At 33.6% G+C, this 20,105-nt stretch overlaps 3 protein-coding genes across 10 annotated transcripts; all 3 read left to right on the top strand.

The window, feature by feature from the left end:
* Window positions 1-443: 443 nt before the first annotated feature.
* On the top strand, window positions 444-3,056 carry LOC105179896 (bax inhibitor 1). 3 transcript variants are annotated; one of them, XM_011103550.3, is made up of 6 exons: window positions 444-609; window positions 1,537-1,680; window positions 1,764-1,855; window positions 2,067-2,253; window positions 2,579-2,719; window positions 2,815-3,056. In XM_011103550.3, the coding sequence occupies exons 1-6, from the start codon at window positions 481-483 to the stop codon at window positions 2,845-2,847; spliced, it is 726 nt and encodes a 241-aa protein (XP_011101852.1). In that variant the 5' UTR covers window positions 444-480; the 3' UTR covers window positions 2,848-3,056. The 3 variants fall into 3 exon arrangements, with proteins under 3 accessions (XP_011101852.1, XP_088737031.1, XP_088737032.1); XM_088880905.1 differs by having other exon boundaries at window positions 1,761-1,855; XM_088880906.1 differs by lacking the exon at window positions 444-609 and adding an exon at window positions 654-715 and having other exon boundaries at window positions 1,761-1,855.
* Window positions 3,057-3,626: 570 nt separating this feature from the next.
* Window positions 3,627-7,697, top strand: LOC105179897 (ubiquitin-conjugating enzyme E2 28). 2 transcript variants are annotated; one of them, XM_011103553.3, is made up of 5 exons: window positions 3,627-3,765; window positions 3,929-4,027; window positions 5,225-5,352; window positions 6,356-6,460; window positions 7,236-7,697. In XM_011103553.3, exons 2-5 carry the CDS (start codon window positions 3,958-3,960, stop codon window positions 7,377-7,379), a joined length of 447 nt encoding a protein of 148 aa, XP_011101855.1. In that variant the 5' UTR covers window positions 3,627-3,765; window positions 3,929-3,957; the 3' UTR covers window positions 7,380-7,697. The 2 variants fall into 2 exon arrangements, with proteins under 2 accessions (XP_011101855.1, XP_011101854.1); XM_011103552.3 differs by lacking the exon at window positions 3,627-3,765 and having other exon boundaries at window positions 3,839-4,027.
* A 6,004-nt stretch (window positions 7,698-13,701) lies between these two features.
* Window positions 13,702-19,427, top strand: LOC105179898 (uncharacterized). Of its 5 annotated transcripts, none has more exons than XM_020691484.2 (10): window positions 13,703-13,930; window positions 14,212-14,368; window positions 15,543-15,652; window positions 16,090-16,158; window positions 16,304-16,419; window positions 16,528-16,582; window positions 17,461-17,581; window positions 18,005-18,052; window positions 18,242-18,336; window positions 18,874-19,427. In XM_020691484.2, exons 2-10 carry the CDS (start codon window positions 14,278-14,280, stop codon window positions 18,973-18,975), a joined length of 807 nt encoding a protein of 268 aa, XP_020547143.1. In that variant the 5' UTR covers window positions 13,703-13,930; window positions 14,212-14,277; the 3' UTR covers window positions 18,976-19,427. The 5 variants fall into 5 exon arrangements, with proteins under 5 accessions (XP_011101858.1, XP_020547143.1, XP_011101857.1 ...); XM_011103555.3 differs by having other exon boundaries at window positions 13,704-13,930; window positions 14,034-14,368; XM_011103556.3 differs by having other exon boundaries at window positions 13,702-14,368; window positions 15,558-15,652.
* Window positions 19,428-20,105: the final 678 nt, after the last annotated feature.

The following is a 20,105-nucleotide window of genomic DNA, read 5'->3' as shown; positions in this document are numbered from 1 at the left end:
TTTTTAAATTTTATTAACAAGTATATTGAAAATTCAAATATAAATTACGAAATTAAAAGAAAATTAAGCTTTTTAAGAGCATAGTAATAAATTTAATTCTAAAATGTAGGTAAAAAATATGGCCAAAAAAGATACATACTTAGCGTAGGGAGGTTTTTGGCGTTGTTACTAAAAAGATGGATATAAAGGGACCCACAGGCTGATTAGTTAGTTAATTCCACGTGGCGTCCATCGATCAGAAAAATCAGAACCGCCTCGTTCCCGCCTAGCTGCACGCTTTGTAATTCCCAAAAGAACCCCTATAAGCTTCACGAAACTACGACAGGACCTCGCTCAGAGTACCGTAAATAAATGCAGGATTGGCCAGAAGGGCAATATGTTTTATATGCATATAAAATACTCGTCTATCCACCTGCCTTTCACTCTTCAGTCTTCACCTGTTCTCTGAGATCACTCCGAAACTTTCAACCACACTCCATAATGAGGTTCTCTGCGTTGAGACGCCGTGCAGTTAATGCAGCAAGGAACTACTTTCACAGGGAGTGGGACATGCATGCTGTGATAAACTTCGACGAGGTCGCGCCGTTCATCCGACGCCACCTGGTTCAGGTATATATTCTAAGTTTATTTTCGTTTTTTGATGTTCCAGAACCTTTTTTCTTGTATGATAAAATGAAGACAATTTTGGAAGACAGAGGCGATGTGTTTCAGGATGGTAAAATGCGTATAATTCGACGAGATGAGTGGTTTTTTTTTTCATTTATTTTATTTTCCTTAGACAAACTAGACGGATAGTAGGAAATGCAGGTGTGCAACTCCTGTAACGCATTGAGTAGTGAGTTTTTTGAATATTTGGTTTGGTTTGATTGCATTGAAAATTGGGTAAGATGACGGATAATAGTTTGCGATGAAGCTATAAGAAGAAATGTAGGAAATGATAGGTTTCTTTTGTGCGTGTTTGGGTGAGTCGATATGCGCGCGTGCGCAGGTATTTGTTCTATTTATCTATGTGTTTGTGATTTTTCTGCTGAATACATGAAAGTCTTGTTGTAATTGATTTTGGCTTACATGACACAAGGATATGCTTTGGCTCTCAGGAGAATTGGTGGCACTTGTATGAAACTTGAATAAAACTGAAGTTTTAATCTGGAACCTGAACTCTTTCCAGAGACGATTGGTACTTAAATAAAAATTAAAAAAACTCTAATTCAGAAGGATCTTATTGTTTTGATTTGAAGAGTAGTTCAGTTGATTATTCAATTTAGTGTTTCCTCTAACAATGTATTGACAGCTGTTTTATTTCACCCAGTGAATTACTGGGATACTGATTTTACAATCGAGGAGACCATAACTTTTGAATTTCGTCTCAATGTCATTGATTGCATGATGCAGAATGATTATGTTTTTCACTTGGATTTTGATAATTCTGAGAATTCTTGTGAGATGCTATCCTGACATACTTCAGCATTGCATGCTGCTTCCACTTCACTCATACAATCTCTTTCTTTAAGTGATTAATGACTAATGGTTATACAGGTCTACTTATGTCTGCTTGGTGCTTCAGTAAGTTTTGCCTTAGGATGCTATTTCTGTCCTGGTCTGACTAGTGAAAGACTTTTTACCGTATTTGCAACCTTTGTGATCATCTTTTGCCTCTACAAAACATCCCCATGGCAAGAGGTACTTAGACTTGGAAGTTTCCCTTGAAATTTGTTATATAATAATTTTTTTTCCTTCTAACTTTTTAAGATATTGTAAAGCAGAACAGAAGGATCTGCCTCTTACTTACTGGTGCATTTTTTGGAGGGGCTTCATTTGCTCCTTGTTTTACCTGGCTCCTTGGTGTGGATACAGGGTAATTGTTTCTGTCCCCTTTGAGAATAGGTTTAATCAAAGAGTTTGGCTCGGTCTCAAGAAACATAGTCAAATTTTCTCAAGTTTATTTTGGATCTTTCAGAACTAAGTTTGTCAAGATACCAAATTTTCCTGGATAGTGTCCCCAGAGCCAGCGGATTTCATAATATAGTTGTATAATTTGTGAATACTAAGGTAAATATTATCTAAAGTTTTGTAGTTGCTTCGATTTGGGGTGCTTCTGTGGGCTTTTGCTGTTTCGTGGCATCATCCATGTGGACAATGCGCTTCGATCTCGTCTATTACGTAGCTCTGCTCCTCTGTAGTCCTCTGGTCCTGATAGGATTGCTTAGTGCTTCAGCTGTTTTTGGTGGCGACTCAGCGCGTTGGACGTTTCAGGTTTCTGACCAAATCCCACAAACTATATTTAATACGCATACAGAAGTTCTGAAAATGATCATCTAATATATTTGGTAGCTTTGCCAAAATTTATATATCTGTTGACCTCATAACTACAAGGCAACAGTTTCTCAGATAGTTGATTTGAAATAACAAAGTAGCAGAAAAGAATGGAGCTGCGAACTAATTCATACTTCTATTGGTTCTAACCTTTTGAGATTGATTTGGTGCATTTTACTTACATTGAAGTGCAAGGACAATCTCTTGTTTTGCAAATCTATATGTAGAAAGTTTTGATCTGAAACATCTTGCCGTTTTGATACAGCTACACGCAGGGCTTCTGTGGTTTATGGTGTATGTGGCAGTGTATAGCCAGGAGGTGGTGCTAAAAGCTCGTAGTGGAGATGTCGATTACGTGAAGCATGCAATTACCCTCATCACCGATTTTCCTGCTGTCATTGTTCATGTCTGTAACAGCATGTCTTGATCTCAACTCTTTTCTAGTCAATAATATAGTACTATCTCATGAAGTTATTATTATTTCATTATTTGTTCTTGCAGGTGATGAAATTACTGAAGAGACAGGTTGGGTGATTCTCCAAGGACCACGCAGAATATTAGCAAAACATACAAACAATTAGTATAAGCAGATTTTCTTAGAGAAATGCATCTACTGTTAGCGAGATGCTATTGTTTGCAATAATGTGATGAAATTGTAAGGTCGGAAGCTGATAAGCATTCTTCCAAGATGCTGGTTACGCCAATGCTCCTAAGTCCTAACTGTAATTTCTTTCACTTACACACACATATGCATCAAAATCAGGATCTTTAGTGCATAACTGCATATACGTTAGTCACGAGGAGCTTTCCTGATTTAGTTTTTCTATCTGTCAAATGATCATATGTTCCATATGCTATTACCTTTTCGAGTTGCGGATACACACTTGTTACAATAAATCTTCACACATATTAATAGATGAATAATAGGGTTGGATAGTTATAGAAGTATTCTTATTGTTCTTTATATTTTTTCTTTATGAGGTTTTGACAAGAAGTTAACTATACCAAGTTTATTTCAATTAAATTTAAGGGGACTCAATATGTAAAATGTACGATTGTAATTTGCGTCCTCAATTTGTCTTTTAACTAATAAAAGTTGGGCTTTTTTTTCCCTTTTTCGTAACAAGAAAGACGAACCATATTAGTGTTACTGTCATGCGGGCTACACATCATTTTATATAGACTATAAATCTCTGGCCTCATAATTATTGTAACTGTATATTCTCCAAACCAATATTTACTATTTTTTTGGTAAAGCAAAAAGCTCAAAAACTAGAATAAAGCAAAGTAAATAAGCCGGAATTCTGATATACTCAACGAGAAAAAGAAAGCAGTCAAGTTACTCAATAAAGGGTCATTAAAGTCGTTTATTAGTAGCTGCACAGCTCAACCTCAAGAGAAAGAGGAAACGAGGAAAGAAAACAAAAACAGAAAAGCAAATAGTGGGGTTGGGTGAGTCCACACCTCACATCTCTATCTATACGTACAACAAAAATACGTTCATCTTACGCTATAAATGTACATACATACATACATACATATATCTGTGAAGACATTATCTCTTGCCTTCTAACATTTTTCTACCTGTGGGACTTTTTTTTGTAATATTCAACAGATCGGAGTCTGTCTTTGCTGATTTGATCAATGGCGTCGAAAAGGATCCTCAAGGAGCTAAAGGATTTACAGAAAGATCCCCCTACTTCTTGCAGCGCTGGTATCATATTTATCTATGATTTCGTGTTTAATTTTTTGGTACTTAGGGTTTCGTATGATGTGTTTTTCTTTTTTAGATGTATTCGTTGGCGTGTTCGACGTTTGATCCATAGAATTTGATCATTTTTGCTTTGGGTTTGCCTGGAATTTGCCGTTTTGACCATTTATTGAGTGTGGAAAAGCTATATTGGGTTGAAAATTTGTGGGTTTATGATGTGATGCTTTGTGCCGAAGAGGGTCGAAAAATATAAGTTTGGTGTGGTTTCTTGTCTATTAATTGAATTATCAGTCCTGCTTGCTGTTATTGAATGTTTATTTTTAACGAACATTTTAACCTAAGGTGGAAGCCCTTAAGCGTAATTAAATAATTTGACTAAGTTTTATGGCTTTGGATTTTTGAGTCTTGCAGAATGACCGCAATTTGTTTAGAGGTTTAGATAATTCAATTAGGATGAGGCATCAATTATCTTTGTGGCCTTTTGGATGAAATATGCTTATACATAATACGAGGTGCTGTGATATTTATATTCACCAACCAATGGAAATTTATTTGTAATTTGTGTCCAAAATCGTGCATAATTTTGCCAATAAATAGCTGAATGGTTTTGAGAAGTAAAATTCTTTTGTGAAAATAGGTTACTTCTGAAAGGTATTTGTATACTTTCAAGAATCATTTTCAACTTTTCTTTTGCATTTCTATTTCAGTGTGCTACTTACTTTAAGTTTTAAGGTTCATTTATAATTTCTTCTAGAATTATTTTGAAGTGGTCCTGTTTTCTATGCTCTGAAGTAAAATTCAGTGAAGATTATTTTAAAATCTGACATTTCTGTTTCCCATGATTTCATAATCACATTCTTATTTCTAGACTAACAGTAAATTGTTTGTCTCCATCTGGTATTGAGTCAATCACTATTAGGGAATGCCCTCGTATTATTTCAGGGTTTTCCAGCAAACAGAGCTAAATCTTGTAATCTCCAGGCACCTGTTTCAGTCTTGCATATAAGTGCAGGATGCCTCTCCTAATGTTGAATTGGAGATCAATCAAGCATATAGTGTTACTTTTTATTTTTCAGCGTCATAAGTTGATGGATTGTTTACGACTGTGCATTGGCAAATTACTATTGTATTACAATGTATTAGTGTTTTCTATGACTGATAGATGGAAATGTGATAATTTGTTGCTTTTGACATTGTCAGGACCTGTTGGTGAGGATATGTTTCACTGGCAAGCAACAATAATGGGTCCTCAAGACAGTCCTTATACAGGGGGGGTTTTTCTAGTCACTATACATTTCCCCCCTGATTATCCATTCAAACCTCCAAAGGTATGCAACAAGTAAATAATACTGGAATTGTTGGTTTCGTGCATTTGAGTATTTTCTTGGAGTTACATGACACGATTAATTTGTTCTACTCCGTTAAACACTGCTCTGTGGATCTGATTTTGGTGTTAATTGTGTCAGAGTCTAACCTATAGATACTTTGGATGACTAGTGTCATCTTATGTTATCGACTTTGTCAAATAATGGTTTTATGGTTCCTGCATTTGTCTGTCCTAAGTTTGATGTAATATGTTTAAGCAGATTTCACAACTGACTTCAGTGTTCAATAATTTGACCCTAACGGTGAAGTTTGAACCTATCTCTATGACCCGTTCTGGTTGACAATTTATTTTACATGATAGTATATATTGAATGAGGGTATTAATCATGTGCTACTTGAAGTTGCAGTTGGATTTAAAAATCAGCCATTTGCAGTGAAAAAAAAAACATAAAAAAGAGCAGCAGAAAGCCATCTCTCATGTTAATAATTTAACTATCGTACCGCCATCTTTCCACTATTTTTGTCATGTCCAACATTGCATTCCGTTGGTTGGCCAACACCACGGGCAACCATCGGGCACCTCTTTAATGAAGCAAATTGGAAGCGTAACATCAGTGTTGTCTTCTCCAACTTCCACATTGTTTGAAGCAAATAAGAACCTTCAGAAGTTGTGACTTGAGAATGAGTGCGATTTTAGAAAATTAAAGTGGAATATGGTGATGCTCCTCCAGGACTCCCAGGAACAACTGGGTTCCTTGTGGGATTGCTTCCATCTGCATCTTAATTTTGAAGCAATAAACCAATTCCGTTGACCTTGTTTGATCTGCAAATTGTAGTCTTCTTGATTTTGGAACTTTGGTTAGTAAGTTTATTCGGAAATTCCAGTGTTTTCTGTGTACTTTTCTCGTCATGTTTCAAGTTGTAGTCCAACATCAAATGCCACTAACTCATATATTACTTTTTGGCCATTATGATCTTCTTTTTACCTGAGGTTCAAAATTTCAGGTCGCATTCAGGACAAAAGTGTTTCACCCAAATATAAACAGCAATGGCAGTATTTGCCTTGATATCTTGAAGGAGCAATGGAGCCCTGCTTTAACTATTTCAAAGGTACTTCTCATTTCCTTGAAACTTTCCTCTTATGAGGTGGATTTCTGAATTAGCATTTTCAAAACAAACAAGTCCAACCTTGTATTTCTTACCATCTATGGAGGTATGATATATTTATTACCAGAGGTGTTGCAACAAAATATTTGGTAATTAATTCATTAAGAAAGTCTTTTATATCCACATTTGGTTGTGTTTTATACCATTGCATGAAAGTTCCAGTATCTTGGTTTGACTTGTATCTGTTATCTTTTTAATTTCAAATATGTTCTGTAATATTTGGTCCAAAAACAGTTTTAGAGAAGTATATGTCATTGAATTATCTGCTCCTATGGGCTACCCTACTCTATTTAGCTCACCACTACAGTCCTAAGGCATCAGTTGCCAATTCTAAGAGTGTTTTCTTAGCATTATTTATCCACTGTGTTTGCTACTGGAGTTTTGGAGTTTATGATTTGGATGTAGATTCAATTCTTGGCAGTGCATGTCTTTATTGAGTAACTGGTTGCACGGTTGTAAACATTTATAACGTGATCTTTGTTTGCATAGATGGAATTCTTGAAAATTCTAATCCGTTGCTTTCTGGTGTTTGCATAATTGTATAATGGCGGCACATTGACGTATAACAAATGTTTGCGTAACTTCATTGCAAATAAATGATCTTACATTTAGCCGTATTGAGTTGAAGGGATATTTCTACACGAGTAGGCTTCTTTATGGTATTGCAACTAAATAATTTTTTTCACCGGACTGAACTTTGGCTTGTGTGTATTTTCAGGTTTTGCTCTCAATTTGTTCACTTTTGACGGACCCAAACCCTGATGATCCCTTGGTGCCTGAAATAGCTCATATGTACAAGACGGACAGGGCCAAATACGAGCAAACTGCTAGGAGCTGGACCCAGAAGTATGCTATGGGGTAGTCTGATCTGCTTGCCAGGACTTGGAACTATGTAAAAATGATTTGCCTGTTAAACTGTGCTTGTATCAAACAAAAATGTAGAATACAACTTCATATTATTGCCCGCTTGAAGGACAAAATGTTGATTTTTGATTGTTTTATGTGCAATTATGACTGGGGAAGCCTAAATTGTTGATGTGAGAGAATCCTCTAAACAAGGTGAAAGGAGCTACCTTTTGACTTTTGTGCCTTGTTTGTGATGCTACTGCATCCAATACTTCTAACTTTTATGTATTTCAGTGATTTAAATGATATTTAGATGATAATTGCGACAAAATAAGATTATTCTTATGAATTATGATAAATAAATCTATATATTCATGTAAGCAAGCATCTGTTTCTTACTTGTCCTGCTGCATTGGATGTGTCTGAATGTTTTAAAGAACTGTTCACGTATTTGTATCATCCATACTTCTATAGGCTTGCCTGCCTTCCTTTTTTTTAATATTTTTTATTTTTTACCTTATACAGGACACATATCATTAATGAATTGTTATTTGGTTGTAACAAACAAATATTGTTATTGTCATGTCACTTGGACATAATGTGAAATATGAGTAGTATGTTTGATTTTGTATTTTAGAAGACAAAGTTTAGTGTTTATTGTTAAATTATATTTTTTTATATGTATTTATATATATATGTATATATATATTATTTGTTTGCCGGTTGAATTGTATATATATTATTGTAATTATATTTGTATGAATCATTTATAGAATTTTTTTCTTATTTTTAAAATGATAATTATATATTTAATAAAAAAAGTTATGCACAGTAGTATCGGATTAAGAATTTTTTCAAATGTTCTATTTGGATTGATAAATTTAAATAAATTATTTTAGTTAATTTAAATATTGTCATTTTATAAATGACTTTAAATTTTTTTTTTTAAAGTATTTCGTTCAATTATAAAATTGAAGAGTAAATATTATTTAAATAGTTAAAATTACATATTTTGTAGTGAAATAATGATACAAATAAAATAAAAACACTCTTCAAATTCATCATAACTTTCTCCGTTTAAAGATGTAAAAAATCCCAACATTAGAAGATGAGGTTGGAAATTATTGTTGAACAACAGTTACCGGATAGAGGAGAAAAGTTGTTTGAGGGGAAGTGAATGCCATGCGTCAACCAAAGAGACCGTTGGGATTCACGACTTTGAGGAGATTTTGAGCTTGATTAAGGGGAGATAAGAATCAAATGCGGCGGCCATCCAAAATTGGAGTTTCTTCCCCAACTATTAGACAAACAACTGAAGAGTACAGAGTTGGGATTTTGGCTATAAACAAAACTTCAGAGATACCATAAGGGGTTTTTACTATTTTCAGAGGATTTTAAGCGTATCAAACTACTCAAATATCTTGAATATTTTGAAAATGAAAATCGATAAAAAAATTCCAAAAATAAGAAGATCAGAATCCGATCAGAAATCAAAGAAAACTAATGGAGATATAGAGATTTTTCTCTCTTATTCTTTCTTTCTCTTCTTCGACAAAGAGAAAACAGTTCTTCACTGGTAGAAGTCGTCGCGGCTTGACGACAATCGCCAACTGTGGTAGTTTGAAACCTGATGGACTTGATCGAAAGGCGAAAAACGACAGACATGGAATGGAGTGATGATTGGAGAAAATTTTTATCTATTTGAGACAGATTTCATAAATTTAATATATGAATGGAGTGATTAATGTGTGTGGGTTTGAATTCCATATTCATCACGTGCTTTTATACCATAGATTATCTATTGTAATTTACCATTAAGGATTTAAAATACGTTGGAAAAATAGTATATAGAGTTAATTGTCTAATTGACTAAGAGGAATAACTTAATTTCATCTGTGTTTGTATTCGAACACATGTAATTTTCATTATTTTTCCCCTTCCCTCCCTCGTCCAATTTTTGTTACCTTTTCTCACCCTCCTTTCTTTCTCTCCAAGAATCGATGTAATACTTTTATTGGTTCATTTCTTAAACTAGCAAAATAAATTTCTATTTCGTGTGATGCTTAATTCTTAATTTTAATAATGACTTTGTTTTTCTTTCTCTTTTCGTAGATAATGTGTAAATAAGTAAAAAAAATTAGTGACTTTTTTTTAATAAAAATATTAATGTCCAAACTTGATTTTTAGAAACGAACTCCAATCCAATATTTATATATTTAGTTCTTTGAATCGATGGTGTAGATTAATTTTAATGGTGTGGTGAGAAGCATTCAAAAGCTCTTTTGAAAATATCACAAAAGCTTCTAGACTTTTATATAAAACTTCTATCAACTTTTATATTTATTTAATAACCTCGCATTCACAAACTTCCGTATTATATAATATATTCTAAACTTTTTAAATATTCTTTATTTCATATTGCATTTATAGTGCTTTTAACATTAATCTCTACTTCGTCATAGACCCTTTAAAATGGTCATTTTTTAAATAATAAATAAATAAAATCCTATCAATTCAAGATATTTAAAATTCAAAAATATTGTACGATATACAAAGTGTAAGAGAGGGAGAGGGGAGATGCCATTCACGTTCAATTAACTGGGATATAAAAATTAATTATTCATGATAGTAAAATTGTGAGGTCAATTCCTATAAAAATTTGTGATGTATATTTTACCTTTTATTGAACTTGCTTTCTTTAGAAAAATTACATTGATGCTTGACTTGATTTATATATATATATATAACATTATCGAGGATTATAATACATAAACGAAGTTTTTCAATTTTTTCCTAGAAATCAACATAATAATAGTGACGTGATAAATATTTATCTAATTTTTTAGTATTTTTATTCTTATCGATCTCATTTTTATTTTCAATAATATATATAACATAAATAGTTTGTACATAAGAATTCTAAATGAATTATTAAAATAATAAAATCAGTGAAAATCATAGAATAATTAAATTTCACACTTTCAACAATTTTCATTTAAAAAAAAAAGGAAAATAGGTAAAGACTTGAGCATAGATTCCCATCAAATGTCTTCTTACTTTTTAGGTAAGGGAACAAATGTGGGAGTTAGCAAAAAAGGGAGTACACCTTTGCCATTCAAATGGGCTTTTGTTGCTGATTTTGTACAATAAAAAGCCAACAATTATTAAAAGTTGGGTGCACAACAACTTCAAAATGTCCCATAAAGCCCTCAAACAAGTCTTGTTATCAATCAATTTCATCACCAATTTGCAGACAAATCAAAAAAAATGTATGAGGGAAAAAGAATTTTACCAGAAAAGTAGTTATGAAAAATATAAATTAATTAAAAATTTAAAAATTAATAGTAAATCAAAATTAAGTAAGACATAAAAAAGGCTCTCTAATTTAATAATAAAGTATAGATAGTATGAAAATTTAACATTTAAAAAATACACCACTTAAAATTAGATATAATCATCATTTTTCAGAAATCCCACATGACATTGGGTCCACAACATCATCATATAATGCTTCTTCTCTGTGCTGATTTGCTAATATATAGTCCCTACTCCCAATGACCAGAAATTTTGATACTCAAAATCTCATACTACTTCCAATGCTCAAAATTAATCATATCATAAACCTCCCATAATTGTCATAAAAAGCAATATAGTTAAATGCATAAACCCATACTTGGCTAAATTACAAGTTTGTAATAATTGAAAATACTCTCTCATTATTTAAAAAATTATAGATATCTCCCTAAAATTAATAGCCGACTAACAAATATCCCTCGTGACAGCCTATTGTAGAGGGGTATTTGTCAGACAACCGTTAATTCTAATGGGTATTTGTTATCTTTCAAATAATAGAAAATTTCGGGAGAGCTCATTGTAATTTTACCCAGTACAGTAGTCTGGTGGTTAGATTCTTAATTTTTCACTTAAATGTTACGAGTTTGGAACTCACCAACCTCACACAATGGCCAACTTATCTTGATTCAATACAGACTAAACTTAACACATCTAGCGTGTTGGTTTATAATGCCAAATTCGACAATATTTCGACGAGTTTCAACAAAAAGGAAGTTTCTTGGTAGTTGAGCTCCCTTAGTTCAAGCAAACATTAGGAAAAAAAAAAAAGAAAGATAGAAAAGAAAAAGAATTCACAATCATAAAGAAAATTTGAAGAGCAAATAGGGTTTGAGGGTTTTAGGCAAAATATTTTCCTTAATAGAGTGCTAATTGCAGCATGGAATGTTATGGTCTAAAGACACATAATTGCATGTGATTGTTGTACTTAGATGATGGTAGGTACAACATGATAAGCACGTCTAGGTTTGACTAATAAGCCCAATCTGAAAATCGACCGTTAGACCTATTTTCCACTTGATTGGATATGATATTATTTGTATGATCTTTTCAGCTTTTATTAAAATTACCACTTGCACATACTTTTATCATAAATTTAAAAAACAATTAAAAAAAAAAAACACAAAGTACTAAGGGTCTGATAAATAAATATTCCATGCCACGTTGATTTTTGAGATCCAAGAATCCATAGGATACTTTATTAAATTAAATAAATCTAGCTTTTACCTAAGTCTATATTATATCTCACAACTCAAAAGATCCATTTTTTTTTCGGTCCCATATTTTTGTGAGAATTTTAAGATCGAAATTGCATAAAAAAATTTGAATTTAAATAAATAACTCAGTAAAAAAAATTCAAATGATTCTATATCCGTAAATTCGTATCCATTATCCACCTTAATAAAAAATGAGAGCTCAAAAATTAAAAAACATTATAATAAGAAACTATTCAAATAAATTCAATCGATTTATTATTATTGATTTGAAATCTTTTACTTCGAACCCATTAATTCAAATTAAATAATAATAATTAAAGAATTTTAAGTAAAGAGTTACTGATATTTATGTCGGCATCAAATCATAAATTCAATCTAGACTTGGGCCAAAATTTTCTCTCTTTCTCTTTTTTTTATAATAATCATATGTTTGAGATTGAATTATTGGGACATTAATTAAATTCACTATTCATGACCTAAATTATTATTAAAAAAAAAAAACAAAGAATTGAGGAGGCTAATGTTAGTCAGCCCTACCCATGAATTTAAGCACTATGATGTTGAAATCTCAAGACTCTCTGCATAGCTTTGTAGCTTTCACCAAATCTCTCATCATAGCTTTGTTCCCTTCATAAATCCCATCACCAAAATGGACAATTCAATCACCAAAATTCAATGTAAAATGTCACATCAATAATTATATTATTTTCCTCTCATTTTTTCTTAAGTGAATCTTTTTTTGACCGTAATATTTCCATAAATTATTACATATTACTAACTATGATATTAAATTAATGTCGGAATAATCAGTAGGATTCAAACGCAAAATTATTAAAGAGGGGAAAAAAAACTGATTTAATTGAAATTCTAACTCGAATCAAATTATTAGTAATTATCTTGTGATTTGATATTTTTGAAAATTGTACGTCAATCACATGAAAAATTGGATCAAATTATTTATATATTTGTAGTAGCAAGAAAAGTAAATGAAGCAAAGTAGATTTAGATTTGAGGAATATTTATGCAGAGCATGAAAAAGGGGATTGGGACCACTGAAACAAGAGCATTGGCACATGAAAGTCATAAACTGAGAGATGCCTATTCTTTTACCTAAAAATGGACCTTTTTCTGGGTGCACATATCCAAACCCTTCTTTCCAATACCAAAAATTGAATTGAATTTTTGAATATAATAAATGTTGAGAAAAGTAAAAAGAAGTGTGTAATTGAGAAGAGGGCATGCGTGTTTGATGATGAACAAACATTTGGGGTGGGTGTGGGTGTGGGTGTGGGTCAAAAAACAAATGAACGTCTTATCTTATTGTTAACACATGAGATGATGAGATGGTCCACGCTTCCCCAACATCCCATGTGAATTGGAGGTTAAGAGGAAACACAATGTCATTCACTTGAGCAATTAAGACATGAATCAAAGTAGTACATTTATTATAATTTATACATACACAGGTCACAGGCTAAGATAAAGTGGATTTTTAGGCATCTGAATATGACATGCACATCAACTTCTAAACACAAATTTGTTGAAATTAATGCTCACAACAGTTGAAAGGGTGTTGACAAATGGTCCACGGGTATCATTTTATTTTATTTCGATTTTTCTTTTTCCACCAAATGCCCTCCAAATGCAAAAAACTTGCTAATAATTAAATTAAAGGTAATTTATTTGTCGCTATTATAAATCTAGTGCAAAAATATTAAATAATATTTAATTAAATGAGTCTAAGAAAGATCGCCGCTTCCTCTCTCTCTAAAAACAGACGCGCAGGCCACCCAACTCCACCAACAGAAACAAAAACCTCTCCATTTGTAGAGAGAGAAAGCTCAGTCCAATATATAATAATTCCATACACATACAGTATATATATATATATATATAGAGAGAGAGAGAGAGAGAGAGAGAGAGAGAAACCTCTGTGCAGCCTTGAACAAACTATACATACATACATACACATACGTACAATCTCAGCATTCTTCATTGGGTATGTAATGTAGGCGTGCTAATGAACTGCTAGAGAAGAGAGTGATTTCAGTTCTTCTTCTTCTTCTTTCTTTTTTTAATTTGTTCTGGGGGATGTATTGTAGATCTTGAACCCTATTGAAGGAATCTTTGGTTTCTTGATAGTAAGCACTTCACGAGACGATGCCGGTGAATCCAAGTTGTTGCACATTTTAGTTTCAGTTTATCGAGATTTGAATTCGTATTTTAGTATCAGTTGGGGAAATCGAATTGGGAAGCACTTGTAATAAAGTGGTTTTTCAGTTCGGAGTGGAGGCGGAGTCATTAAACAGATTCGGAATCAACTGAAGACCAAGTAGCGGCAGAGGAATGGATGATAGAGGAGGAGGAGGGTCGTTTGTGGCAGTAAGGCGAATTTCGCAAGGGCTTGATCGAGGAAGTGCCTGCCATTCTACTTCTGGTATATTCCTTTATGTTATCTCTTCTTCTTTTCTTCCTTTTCATAGTTACTTTTAGAATCTTTCTCCCCTTCTCTCTCTCTCTCTCTCTCTCTCTATATATATATATATATATATATACCCCAGCATAACTTTGTATCCTCATTTCCGCCGCCCCCGAGTATATGTGCAATTGTGTATAAAAGAGTGCAGGTGACTGTTGAGGAAGTTCTGGATGATGAGTTAAAAAAAATTACGTTAATTAATTGATGCCTACTTGCATTGAGATTTGTGGTTAGTTTCATTCTTCCGTTACCGAATTTGTGTCTGTACTTGTCATTCCATAATTTGATTGCTATGTGGCAAACTTGTGAATCTTATATTTAGCAGTTTTTTCTTTTTTCATTTTGTATGCTGGGGTACAGTTGGATATGTTTTCTGTTTCTGGTAAATAAGTTTCAAGGTAATTTTGGGCTTACTCTTATTTAAAAGTTCTGCTATTTTAAACGATCCCATTAATAAATCAAAGATTGAGCAGATTTTCTGTAGCTGATAGACATATAAAGCTATCTGCTATTAATTTACTTAAACATTTCTATGTATGGAGTTCTCTATACCAGCGGAACTACGGTAAAATAAGTAAACTTCATAATTTTATTTGTTTCATGAATCTCCTTGTGTGTTCCTTTTATAGAGTACTCTAAGTTCTTTGTTTTTTTCTGTTTACCAAGTTTGGAGTCTTCGGACCTTCTCAAAAGTAGGAATGTTTTGACCTTTTTCTTCTTCCTATTTCTGTAGCTGCAGTTTATGACTTAGGTTTTCTGGTAGAGAGCAGCTTCTGCTTCTCTGTGCTTATAATTAGTTTTATGCACTACCAAGGTTTTGAATTCCTGTGTCTAACACTTTCAATTATATTGATTGGAATGAAATGCATGGTATTTCTGTAAACGGAACATGATGTTATCAAAAGTACATGAAACTTACACTTTTAGATCGTGGAAAAAACAAACACAAATGAGGTGCTACCGTGCTTGTGAGATACTAGTGTGCTATATTCTTTCCCAGAGGAACTAGGAAGTGACTGCTATTTTTCATTTTCTGTCCAAATTTCAAGTCATAGCATACAATACCCCTTGATGACAACACACGCCAACATCTTTGCTGTTTATTTTTGCCAATCATTTTCTTTTGTTACAGTGGAGGTTGTGGCAGGATCTGCTGCATGGCTTGGCAGAGGGCTTTCGTGTGTTTGTGCTCAAAGAAGAGATAGTGATGCTCGTCCATCATTTGATTTGACCGCTGCACAGGTAATATTCTGATTAATTGAATCTTTTGGTTTCCGGTGCTTGCCTACAGTGTTGTATCATAGCCCGAAACATTATCTGGAATCATCTCCAATTTTGTTGCAGTTTGCTCTCTGTTAAATGATTGTGTATTTCTAATTGATCCGATGGGCATAGCATGAACAATACAGAATCTGATGCTATACTTATACATTGCCCGTGTCACGCTAGCACAACTCTGTCTCTGGCATGTGCCGGCACAATTTTGTGTTTTGACAACTTGCTCTCCTAAAACTTGTGCATTGATAGATCAAAATCTCATGTTTGAGCAGTAGTATTTTGCTATTTTTTGGCTGTTAACTTTAACAGTAGTATTTTATTATTCTTGCCGTTAACTTTATCCTGTAATTCATACCCGCTTCAGTAGAAACCTGATTTTTTGTATAACCTGATGTTATTAGGAGGAATGCCTACAGAGGCTACAGAATCGGATCGATATTGCCTATGATAGTTCTGTTCCAGAACATCAGGTACTGGTCAAAAAATTTCTATCAATTTATTTTATATCGAAAGTATTTGTCAATTTCATTGGGTTCCATCTTTCTTGCCTAGTGTAAATATAACCTGCGAAGTATTTCTCTTGCTCATCAATCTTCTTTTTCGTTTGCTTAATAGGAAGCGCTAAGGGCATTGTGGCATGTTGCCTTTCCTGGAGAGGAACTCCGTGGTTTAATATCAGAGCAGTGGAAGGAAATGGGTTGGCAAGGAAAAGATCCATCTACAGATTTTCGGTATGGAATCATTCTCATGACCTGTTGAATCTCTTGGACCAAATTGGCTTAACTCTTGGTCATGTCTTTGCTTTTGTAGCTCTTGACATATAGTTTTTATTCTTTTAGGGGTGGTGGTTTCATATCATTGGAGAATTTATTATACTTTGCAAGGAACTTTCCGGTATGTTACGCATCTCTCCTCAATCTATCTATTTCTCTCTCTGTGTGGATGCATGCAAACTTTTGCGTTTGAGCTAAATCTATCGTCTTCCTGGTGGTAAATGGGTAGACATTATCATTAGTGTTTCTGTGCCTTGTGTGAATTATGTTTTTTGATCAACCTTGTCACCTCTTGAATAATCTTGCTTCTTTTGTGTAAAGAATGCCTGGGCTATTTTCATCTGTATATTGCATAGTAAATTGAGAAGTAGTATAGTCTGACTAGTTTCATGTGACCTCAGGTACAGCTTCCACTGAATATAATTGCAAAGCTTTAATTCATGAATTCAAAATTTAAATCGCGCTACTCGAAGTTTCTCAGATATGGTTTTCTTTTGTTTCACCTGGGCAGTAGTTGCTCAAATTAGTCTCACGTTCCAGTTCCAACTTTTTTGCTTCTGTAAAGTCTTAAAGTGGAGTAAATACCAATTGAAGGCCCATGTGCATCCGATGATGGGTAGGAAATAGGTTCAGCTGTCCAAAGATCCACTGAAGTGATTATGGATAGATAACTATATCTGTAGATATAAGCACATACAAACAATTACAGAAGTTGTATGTTTATCCACCCACCTTGCATATATTTAAAGTAGCCCTGTTAGTCTTTGCTCAAAATTTGAAGACATTGCTAAATACGCATACATGTAAAGACAGGAAAATGGAGATAGTTGCTCCTTGTCTCTCTTATTCTCCGACATACTTTCTCTTTCTAACTTTTCTTCTCTCCCTTTATTCATCTGTTGTAATTTTCTTTTTTCCTTAGCTTAGGTATTTACTAAGGAAGTATATCATCTTAATAAACTCACCTAATGATTCTTTTATCTTTTTTTTTCCTCACAGAAATCTTTTCAAGATCTTCTCCGGAAGAAGGAAGGTGACAGAGCTCTGTGGGAATACCCCTTTGCTGTAGCTGGTGTCAACATCACATTCATGCTAATTCAAATGCTTGACCTCGAAGCAGGTGATTTGAATGTTTTGAGACCAAAAAGTCAATGTTAGAATGATTATTTTTCGTCTTTTTTCTTTTTCATTTGAAGTGTATCTCATCTTCAAGGGACCTGAACCTCCAACTCCTTCCAACAATAAGCTTTATAATAGGAGTCAGCTTCATTCTTATCTGATAAGTTATTATTTCTGAAGCATTTTTTATCTATGTAGTATCAAAAATGGTCTGTGAACAATTATTGGCAGACCTTAGTGCCCATAGTTAAAATTCAAATGCCTGTCAGTGATGTAAATGAAGATTGGTAGACTGCAGGACATAGGTGGTTCTGCTTACTCTGTTAGACACAGTCTATACAAGTGTCAAAATACCTGAGTAAACTTGTGAAAAAAAAGTCTGTACTGTTTGTTCATCAGCTAATCTCTTACGCCACCCATGCAGTGAAGCCCAGAACGCTTGTCGGAGCAACTTTCTTGAAGTTTCTAACAGGTAATGTTTTCCATCTTCACTCTACTTAGCAAACGGCGGCAATTAATTTTATTTGCTTCTGCTCATCAAATCAATTAGAAACATTGTGTATTAGGTAGGACCGTGCTACAATAATGATCCACTTTTGGTTAAACTTATTTTCCAAGTGTTCTTGCACCTTTCAATGAGTTATTCCGTTTTGCCTGACAGAAAATGAATCTGCATTTGACCTTCTTTATTGTATCGCGTTCAAGCTAATGGACCATCAGTGGCTTGCCATGCATGCTTCATACATGGATTTCAATGTAAGTATTCACGTGTTTGTCAGAATTGCTTCTACATAGAGGCTTAGAAATACGTACTTTCTCATGTTGGCCTGATGCATATAACTGAATGGTTGATAAGTGATGAGCTTACAAGTGGTTTAGAGCTCATGTTTCCACGATTGCTTGAGCCCTTTTACTCAAGAAATACTTCCTAGTAATTTCTTCATTTGGATCCTACACCTAATATTCAACCCTATTTTTAAAGCATACATCTCTTTCGAGTTTTGACTCACTTTAGTTGCATTCCATAATGAGTATACCAAAGATTTAATCCAAATGAAATGTCAAATCAACCTTGTCAGCTCAATTAACCAGAAATTACATTTCATTTATCCAGAAACATTTCTATTTCTACACATTCCTTGAGTTAATCTTTTCATACCATCTTCAGTAAATATTTTTCAGAAATGAATCTAAACAAAATTTTGGTCATGCTTTTAGATGATTTCATGCGCAACTCGACGTTCTTTTTCTTTTCTTTTACATATTCTGATTCTTTTTCCCATGCTACATCAGACGGTGATGAAAGCTACTCGCCGTCAGCTGGAGAGGGAGCTTCTGCAAGAAGACGTTGCACGCCTTGAAGACTTGCCCTCCTACAGCCTTCTTAGTCGATAGAAAATGCATAGGTAGCCCTCACACTTGTTGAAGGTATGAGTTGATGTTTAAGACTTGCTCTCTGCTGGATGCTTCCTTCTCTTCCATTCTTCTCCTCCTTCCCATGATGGTGTTTCCAACTAGGTAGTTCCCTCGTCAATCGGGTTGTTTGCAGGGTTTGGGGTTTTGTTGTTTCGACTGATTATTGTGAGGGGAAGGGAGACTAAGCAAGTCTGTAATGATAGAGTAAGTAATTAGAACCCTTCTCTGCTGCAAGCTTTGGAATAGCAAAATTATAGCATGCTCTTTCCTGTCAATTGATTTCCCTGTTTAGGCTTGGGAGAAGATGAATTTGCTGACAATCAATGTAAGCCAACATCTTTGTAGAGACACGGATGATGTATAACCAGCCAAGTCAGTGCAAAAATTTGTTCACTGAAACTCATGAATCCAACCCGAAGGTTTATGGTTTATTTTGTATTTTTTAAGTAAAGTGTATATTTTCACATTTGTGCTTTATGCTCATTACCACAAATGAGCACTTGGACGATATATTTATTAATAATAGGAAATAAAAGATAAAACAGTAAAAAGGAAAAAAAAGACCAGATAATACAATGGAACAGAGGCTGAGTTTCATGCCAAGGCAATAGCTTATAGAATACGACAAATGAATCTATGAAATAGGTTTCGGGCAATAACGAAACTGCTGGTCCATTATGTCCGCTAGATAGAAAATATGGCACAGTTTTGGGGTGTAGTAATAGTATGAGTGGAGGCATCTCTATTGTCAGATACTCACTAGTCATATAAAATAGTGCATGTAATTAATTTAAAATATTTAGAATATAATTATTATATTTTAAAATTATATATTTTAGTTAAATAAATAAAAAATATTAAAAAGATAGAGATTGCGAGCAGTTATTTAGAGAAAAGTAGGAGAAGAAAAAACATAGAAGTTGACAGAAAAAGAAATGGAGGTTGAGAAAAGAAAATGTTGAAATAATTAAAAAAATAAATATTGCAGACCAAAGAAGGGATTGATACCATAGTATAGATATATAGGTAATCGTTCTTGCTTTCAATGTTTTCCCTTTTTAGGGAGAAATGAGGAATTAGTAGTGCCTTATCATTTATTCAACCCTTCT

The sequence above is a fragment of the Sesamum indicum genome, linkage group LG1 (genome assembly GCF_026168435.1).
Source record: "Sesamum indicum cultivar Baizhima isolate 11 linkage group LG1, ASM2616843v1, whole genome shotgun sequence".
Lineage (NCBI taxonomy): Eukaryota > Viridiplantae > Streptophyta > Magnoliopsida > Lamiales > Pedaliaceae > Sesamum > Sesamum indicum.
The sequence above is the reverse complement of the archived record's forward strand: the minus strand, read 5'-3'. Positions and strand labels throughout refer to the sequence as shown.